This window comes from Lipotes vexillifer, unplaced genomic scaffold (assembly GCF_000442215.2).
Source record: "Lipotes vexillifer unplaced genomic scaffold, Lipotes_vexillifer_v1.1 scaffold253, whole genome shotgun sequence".
In the NCBI taxonomy this organism is placed as follows: Eukaryota; Metazoa; Chordata; class Mammalia; order Artiodactyla; family Lipotidae; genus Lipotes; species Lipotes vexillifer.
Genome location: NW_006780322.1, coordinates 3603231 through 3612379, shown reverse-complemented (window position 1 = coordinate 3612379; position 9149 = coordinate 3603231). Strand labels below are relative to the sequence as shown.

Sequence of the window (9149 nt, the reverse complement as noted above, 5' to 3'; positions counted from 1 at the left end):
AAAAAAAAAAAAAAAAAAGAAGAAGAAAAAATAGGGAATTGGCCACATAAAGTGTGGGAATTTACAAAACAGAAATTACTGAATAATCCTATTTTTGCTAAAAAGGAAAAACGAGGATTTCCTTTTTGAAAGGAAAAGAGAGTGAAAGAAAAAGAATGAAGGAAAATACATCCATATGGATGTATGTATGAATGAATGTCTATAGAGAAAGGTCTAGAAAAATATGCCACATTTGACCTAGGAAGGGTGAGTGGGTGCAGGGTTCTTCATGATGTTTCTTTATGTATTTTTGGATTGACCTAATTTTCTGGTTTTCCTATAATGAGCACTACTGCTTTTGTAAAAGAAAGAAAAAAAAAAACACTAAAAGGAATTTAAACAATGAAAAAATCATAAAGCAATAATAAGCAACAATAAAAAAATGGTCGTGGAATTTTGGTAAAAGGTTTTAGGGGCTTTTTTCCTCCTAATTTATTTTCAGCCAATATTTCTCCTCTACTTGTTTGATGACTTCTGTGAATTTTTTTTCATAAAAAAATGTGATAAAAACAATGAATGTTTCCAACCACAGTTAACATGTTCATGAGTTTTGCAAATACCTTACACACTTGTTTAGTTACCCTCCTTGTTGGTCATTTCAGCTGTTCAAATTCATTTTCACCCACTTTGTCTTGCCTTACTCTATTTATAATAAATGCAAACAACCTAAATTCATTTTAGCCAAATCTTTGTTTGTCCAAACCGCTCCGGTGGACTGAATTGAACATTCTAAAGTCAGACAGGCTTCAACACCAACCTCAGTTCAATCACTTACCATTACAGCAACGCTGGGCAGACTAACTTTTCCCAATTTCAACTTCCCCATCGGTTAAATGGGGATAAAACCTACACTGCAGGGGTTTCGTGCAATTTAGAAAGAAATGGCCACATCAGCACCTATGAGTCACGTCAGGCTCACTCTCTCAGTCTCGGCATTGCTGACATTTGGGGCTGAGGAATTCAGTGCTGGGAGTGGGGTGGGAGGTGTCATGTGCACTGCAGGATGCTTTGCAGCATCCCTGGAGGATGCCATTAGCAACCTCCCCACCCCCCAAAGCTGTAAGAGCCAAACTGGTCTTCAGACATTGCCAAATGTGCCCTGGGGGCAAAACTGCCTCCAGCTGAGAACTGCTGCCTTAGACTTGTCCCTCTCTCACACCCCATAACTGAGGTCCCCAAGTCCTGTTGGTTCCTCCTCCCTGTTACCTTGGGAATCGGCCCCCTTCCCTACTGGGCCTGCTTAGCCTCGTCAGCCAGCACCCGAGCAGCACAAAAATCCCCACCAGACAACCTCCCTTGACCCTGCCTGTCTTATTCCCTGAGCCCTATCTGTGGGCTGTGGAACAGGAAAATACCAATGTGTGCTTTTGCTACCGATTCTTCCATCTCAGTCAAGTAGCCAGGGCTTTGGGGGCTCTCTTACGTCACTGGGCCAAAAGCCAGTGTTGCCTGTAAGACGGAAGATACTTACCCCTCCTGTCTTCTGTACCTGCCCAAACCCACGATGATGATATGTTCGTTGGAGTGCCCAGGACGGGAGGTGTGGGGTGGCCTCAGGGTGAGTGAGAGGAGATGAAGAGGACAGATCTAACTGGACAGGGGACAGACAGTAGTCAGTCCTGGAGAGAAGAGACACCCACACACCACTCAGCAGCCTCATCCTGAGAAGTGATAAGACATCACAGGGAGGGGCTGCCTGGTGTCCCTAGGAAGGCGGGACCCCAAACCCCTTGTACGACCATGCATGGCACAGACAGCAGCACAGTCACGTGGCCTAGAGGGATCCTGTGGACGGAGACATGGGTATCTATGGCTTGCAGCCTCCCTCCCCTCCATGCTTCAGTGCCACATAAGATTCTGGGAACTTTCCCCAATCCAGAGCAGGAAATGCCCCCAAAATGACTGAGAGTGACTGTCTTAAGAGCCTGGCTGAATGGGGGCTCAGAGTTAGACATAATTAGCTTTAATTTTGGAAAAGAAAATTTTTTTAATGACATTTCTCACACATCTCTGAGTTTGTGGGGAGGCTCAGGTGTGTTACAAATACAGATGTCATCGTGTCACTTCCCTGCCTTCCCATTACCTAAGGTTGAAGAGCCCCTGACTGCACACAGCAGAGGAGACAGGGGCTTATTCTCCACACTTGCTCCCAGGACAGCCAGCACTAATTGATCATGGCACCTTTCTGGCTGTGTCTGAACACAGTCCCAGGATACTGTGCAGCACCTCCCATCAGGCAGCTGCATGGGTCTGAGTTGGTACTTGAGATGAAGTCACGTGTTTTCTCTATTTAAGGACCCACAGCCACCACCACCCCATCCGCCACAAACACATTTTACTGCTTTTTGAGTCAGGATATACCGTGGGTGTGCATACATTAATGCTAACAGGGTTGATTTTTTTCTTTCTCCCAAAAGTATTAAATTTATCATGGACTTTTGAACTGATGCCTCTTAGAGGTGAAGAAATCCGGCATTGGCTATCCCTGGCCTTCTGGAGTTTCCTCAAAGGCCGTGCAGGCCCCTCCCACCTGGCCCTCTGTCTTCGCTGCCCCAGTCACCCCGTTAGCTGGCTTGCCTCTCTCCCGCCCCTCACATTTCTCCCTCTGCCCTGCATTGTCTTGGAAAGCAACCACTTGTCTTTTGAGACTCAGCTTAAAGACCTCCTCTGTGGAATGCTTCCTGGCCCTCAGCCCCACCACGTGACCCTCCCTCTGCCCCTGCACAGATGGGAGTGAGGAGGGGACGCAACGACGGGCCACTCTAAGATCCAGGGTTCCTTTGCCTGGCAGCCTCCCTCTTCAGACTGTAAATCCCTAGAGGGCAGGGCTCACTTCACACACTTCCCAGGACTGGAAGACGCTCTAACGGGAGCTCAGAGAGAAGGGGCAGGGCAAGGCCAGCCTCAGGTGAGTCCCACAGGCGACAGGTGGAGAATTCACCCCCATCCAGGCTTGGGGGAGGCTGGCCCACAGAATCTGAGCAGTCAGAACTTGAGAACCAATTTATGAGCCCACAGTGAGAAACAACAGCTGGGCGGAGTGGGTGGCTAGAGTGGCCGGACCAGGGTTCACCCTCTTTGTGGCCCAGCCATGGAAGCCACATTCATTACGCAGGGTTGCTTGGCAACAGTGGACTCTGGCCAGGACAGTGACGGACGGGACTGGAACTTGTGGCGGCATCAGCCCTGACAGCTGCCTCAGTGTCTCCTCGGGGGGCTGAGGACCAGGTGGGCAGGCCAGGTCACCTGTCTGGGGACGTTGAGGCTGGCCACTCCCTCAGCTTCCCTCCTGATGGACACACTGTGTCCTCAAGGTAAACTAATAGCCATAGACTGGCACTTAAGCATACCTGGGAGCCTTAGCTCTCCTTATGATAACTGCAGTCTGATTTCATAGTTTACGAAAGTTTATTTGCTGCCAAGGCCGACCCACACATGGCACTGAGTAGGTGATTAATAACTGGTTGCTTCTGGGTTTGTTTTTCGTAGGCTATGGGTTAGCAATGCTGAAACTACTTTCTGGGTATTTAGGGTAGAGCAAATAAGTAACCTGGAGTCAGGTTTCTCATTGGAGAAAGAAGGTGCAAATATGGAAAGGGGGAAGATTAGAATAAACCCTGTGATGCTGCATTGAAATTGGAGGTTCAGTATGAACTCATATTTTAAATATATAGAGGGAGTATATATACAGAGAGATAGACACAGAAACATACATAGATGTACTATATTTTTTTCTGACCACTGAGAGGATCTAGGAGTAGTGACACCCTAGTAGCAATAAGCACACCCAACCCCCAGATCCTGGTTTCTAAATACCAGACTCCACCAAAAGGAACCAGGGCTCCTTGGAGAAACGGCCAATTTCAGGGGTGGTACAAGATGAACCTAGAACATCTTGTGACAGAAAATAAAGAAGGGTTCAGATGATGGTGGGGACATGTGCCAAGAAGAGAGAAACCAGTTTGAAGAGTTCCCCAAGGCCAAATTTAAAACAACCTGAGCATCAAAATAAATAGTGGTAGTAACAGAGTATAACTCACTGAATAAAACAAGCGTCTGTGAGTCTACAATTATATAAATAAATAATAAACAAAGAGGAAGGGAAAGCTCTTCTTTAGAGTTGAGTGCCAGCTAACAAATGTAGAAGGGTAGAATTAGAAAATCACCATGGGCAGGCAAGGATCATCAACAGATCTAGCAGGTGACTGATGAGAAAGGCTACTTATATAGTCTCAGAGCATCAACCCAGAAGACACTCATTAATTACACAGGGAAGGGGACTTCCCTGGTGGCGCACTGGTTAAGAATCCGCCTGCCAATGCAGGGGACATGGGTTCGAGCCCTGGTCCAGGAAGGTCTCACATGCCGCGGAGCAACTAAGCCCGTGCGCCACGACTACCGAGCCTGCGCTCTAGAGCCCTCAAGACACAACTACTGAGCCCGCATGCCACAAATACTGAAGCCCGTGCGCCACAACTACTGAAGCCTGCGCACCACAACTACTGACACCCACGCGCCTAGATCCCGAGCTCCACAACAAGAGAAGCCACCGCAGTGAGAAGCCCGTGTACTGCAGCAAAGAGCAGCCCCCGCTCGCCGCAGCTAGAGAAAGCCAGTGCTTGGTAACGAAGACCCAACACAGCCAAAAATTAATTAATTAATTAATTAATTAAAAAAACTATACAGGGAAAATACATGCAGTTTACAGGGGGAAACCTGGCAGACACCACTTTGACCAACTAATTAAAGTTAACATCACCAGTAATGGAACAGATAGGTATCCCATGCCTCCTGATATGATCCACTGAGAAGGACACAATATCACTTTTGGGTATTCCTGCCCAAAACGCTTAACCTGAATCTAATCCTGAGAAAATACCAGAGTCACCCAAATGTAGATTCTCATTCTACAAAATAACTGACCAGTCCTCTTCATAAATGTCAAGGTTATGAAAGACACAGACAGACTGAGGACTTGTTCGGATTAGAGGTCGCTAAAGAGACATGACCACTAAATGCTACGTGGCTGAATGGGATCCTGGATCAGAAAACAATTGTTTTCTTTCACTATAAAGGTCATTACTGGTACAATTGGGAAAACGTAATAAGGTCTGTAGATTAGATAACAGTAATATTATGTCAATGTTAATTTCCTGATTTTGATCCTTGTGTCGTGGTTATATAAGAGAATTCCTTGTTTATTAGGAAATAAACACTAAAGTATTTAGAGGTACGTGTATATCATATTTGCAATTTTCAAACAGTTCATACACATCTAGATACGGAGAATGTGAGAATGATAAAGTTAATTGGTAAAATGTTAATGTTTGGAGAAAGTAGGTGAACCATATATGGAAATTCTTTGTACTATTCTTGCAGCTTTTCAGTAAGTCTGGAGTTACAGCAAAACAAAAGCTCAAAAACAAATGTTTGCTGGATAAAAGCATGAAGAATTACCTAGCACAGTTGGTGGAATTAGTAGGCATTTAGTGTAAGGTGGTCATTATTAAAGAGTGTGTCTGGTGGGGGCCATGAGTTGCCCCTTAACTAGAGGTATCAGAGTGTTCTAGGCCAGGGATTTTCAAACATTTGTGTGCATAAGAATCACCTGGAGATTTTGTTCAGTACAGGTCCTGCTGCGTGTCTGGGTGGGGATGAGATCCTGCATTTCTGACAAGCTCCCAGGTGATGCTGTCACTGCCTTTCGGCTGGTCCAGAGATCACACTTTGGGTCACAAGGGGGTGGATACAGCTGGGATTAAGACCAGGTGTTCTGGAGCCTGGCTGCACTTCAGGACCACCAGAAGAGGCATCAGTCATTGATCTTCCCAGGTGATTCCAATGGGCAGCAGGATTAGACCTTGATGAACTTGCCAGCATCTGTCTCCTCCTATCTGTCTTCTCAAGTTCAGACCCTCAGTCTGAATACTGCCATGGCTTCCAAGCTGCCTTCTTTGCTGCTGCCTTACTCTATCCTCTACCCAGAAGCCAGGTGAATCTTCCTATACTCCTTCCCTGTTCAGACACTTGTGTGCAAGTCAGGGGTGAACTCCCCACCCAGGGGTCAAGCCCTCTGTGACTTGTGGCCAAAACCCACTTTACCTGGCTGCTTGCCAGCCTCCCCCTCCCCCTTGGCACTCTGCTCCCAGGAGAGCAATGTCCCCATCCTGCACCTCAGGTTCCCTGCACACAGTTGCGTTGGGAACCGGCCCCCGACGCACACACGCAGCAGGTCTCCAGGTAAGAACCACCACTTAGTACCGTCTTCCCCGGAGACCCATGCCATGATGTGTCAGTCTGGCTGGACTCACCCCAGGCGCTCACTTTCCTCCAGGAGACAGAGCTCGCTGAGAGCCTGGTGATCAGGCACTTTCCTCACTCATAGCAGGGCAGGGAGGGTCTCTGTGGCTGGGACACAGGTCATCCTGTTCCTGTTCACCCAGGACAGGGCTCGGCACCCTGTCTGCGTGGGGAATTGCAGGGAGGGGACCACTTGGGTGTTGCCCTGAAACTCTGGCCTGGCACCCAATTCCCCGTTCCCCTGTCCACCTCCCACCCACCCTTTCCCCTCCCTCCTTCAGCCCAGCAGGAGGCTAGGATCTGAAGGACCTAGCCAGGTCACAGGGAGGTGCCACCTACGTTGTTCCCTGGCGGGAGGGCTTGGCCTAGGAGAGAAGCTACATTTGTTAGGGGGTTGAAAACCAAATTTGAGAAGGGGGCTGGGGGACCTGGATGCCACGAGACCACCCCCTTCTCCATTTCTCCTTCCCTGCAAGCCAAGGCCTCTGGCTGGGCTGCCCCTTCTCCAGTCCTCGCGTTCCTGGGGAAAGACTTTTTCCTGATCCAGGACTGCCTGTGGCCCCGCGTGCCCTGGGACTGATGGAGCTCATTCCCGTTAAGATGTTGGGCTGCCCAGGGAAGGGGCTTCAGTAATCAAAGGGGTTAGGGGCTGAGCAGTTGCCTCAGTTCCCAGGAGAATCATAGCTGGAATCCGAGGGACAAGCAGCCACTCTCGGCTCAGATAGGTTCAAGGTCAAGTCCCCAGAGGCTTCTTAGAAGAAGGCTCGTCCCCACCTCTGGTTCCCACTCAGGCTGTTTCTCTCTCCCTCAGGGATGTCCAGGTGGAAACTCCCAGGAGAAGCTCATTCCACCCTCATGAAGGGAAGATGCCCTTCCTGCCTCCCATCAAAAGGTCTTGAAGCTTTGCACCCTTCGTCTCCCTTTGGACCAGGGAGTCTTCAGATTCCCAGCCTTGCTGAGTTCTAGAGAGAAGGCCAGGAACTTGGAAGCAAATACGAGGTAGGCCCTTAAGAGGGATGACCCCATTTTCTGGATCTGGAACGTCCTCCCGCTGCCCGGCCCCCTCTACCCTCCAGATGCCCTTGGGCGCCCCGTGCAGGTTAATACCTGGCCCCCAGCCTTGCTTTCTGCCTCCAAGTCCCGGATCCCAGGCTGCTGTAAGAACCTATTTCGCAGGCAGAGACTTTCTCAGTTGTTTACAATAACCATAATTTTCCAACCCCCAATCAAGACCACAACTTTAGGGTCACTCTTGGCTATAAGAGGCAGTTTGGATACTAAAATATTGTAGTTTGTAATGATTAGAGGAATCACGATTAGATTAGAAATGACAAGAATTATGGAGGGAATAAGTCAAGATATTTGAAATTGAGGCTGTCTTGGAAAATCCAAGATACATCGTCACTGTATATGTATTCTCTTCTATCTCCAAGCGAGACCCTCCGTAAATACTTGAACCTTCCTTCTGTTCTCCATTCACTGCCTGTTTTCCCCACCCTCTCACATCCATTCCATTCATCCCCAATAAGCACATTACATGGTTTTCCCATGAGTCAACCTTTATTGTTCTTTGAAGTAATGAATTATTGGCACAGGGCTCAATGGGTTTCGAAGCAAATGACAGAAGGAAACACACATTGTGCAGGTGGGAAGACCCAACAGTGAAGAACCCCAGGGCAGCTGTGACCCACACCATGAGGGCTGGGTCTTGCTTGTAAGGACCCTGCAGCCAGGACCCAGCCCAGCCGAGACAGGCTACCTGGGCCCAAAGGTGATAGAGCCACATCTCAGGGAACCTGAAGGCGTCCCCCAGTCCTCTCCCAAAGATAATCATTTCTAGCCTTCTTGGAACCTTCTTCTAGCCTCCGAGGCTTTGCCACCAGAAGCAGCTTGACAACCATGAGGACCCGTCCCCCCCCTAAGAAAGCCAGCCTGCTTTCCCTCCCCTGTTCCTTTTCTCATGGAAGCCTCCCCCATCAGGGGCAGATTAAGGGCCCTGCAAAGGAGGAGCAGGAAGGCGAGGGTTGGTATAAGAGGGCTGGCCAAGCCGAGTGACCCCTGAGGATATGTGCCCGTCCCCTCCACCGTGGTGGGTCCTCCCGCCAGTATCTGGGGGGTGAGGCAAAGGGGGCTTCTCAATAGGAGAGCTGCTGCCGCCCCCCCTCTGAGTAGAGCTCCTCCTCTATGAACTCCAGGTCGAACTCGTCTTCCAGGGACCCCCCTACGGGCAGAAGGCGGAACTTCATCCCTTTCAGTGTGCACGTGCGATGCTCGAAGTCCAGGACGGCGCCCTGGTCCTGGAGCAGGTCGGTCCCGATGATGGCTTCTTCGGCACTTGCGTCGGCTACTAGGAAAGCCGCCTTCAGCTCCAGCTTGCCCAGGGATATCACTGTATCCCAGACACCCAGGATCTTCATTTCAGCCCCGTTGGCCACTTTCACCACGTTCTCAAAGGGTCGCAGGGCATCCAGGTTGCCATCGGTGACTTCCTTCCACAGGCGCGGGTGGACCACGGAGACCTGGGCCCCAGAGTCCACCAGGAAACTCACGGGCACGTCGCCAATTTTCCCCTTGAGGTAGTAGCCCTTACCCATGCTGTTGGTAAAGAGGATCTCCTTGGGCTGGTAGCCGTGGGCCGCCCCGGGTCCCCCAGAGGTCTTCAGGAGGGCCTCTTTCACAGCCCCGTATTCCCCCTGGTCCTCAGGACTGAGTCCACTGTAGGCCTCCAGGGCGTCTCCCCTGAGGGACTCTCTCAGGAACCTCAGCTTGGTGGCGTGGTCCCAGTGGCTGAGGTCACTGATGACCTCAAA

General features: G+C 49.7%; 1 protein-coding gene across 1 annotated transcript in view; it reads right to left on the bottom strand.

The window, feature by feature from the left end:
* Positions 1 to 8474: 8474 nt before the first annotated feature.
* The window catches only part of ASPRV1 (aspartic peptidase retroviral like 1), a 1028-nt gene continuing 353 nt past the window's right edge, over positions 8475 to 9149 (bottom strand). Inside the window, exon 2 of the mRNA XM_007453412.1 lies at positions 8475 to 9149. This exon is cut by the window's right edge and continues 3 nt beyond it. Coding sequence (XP_007453474.1) covers positions 8475 to 9149 — 675 coding nt within the window.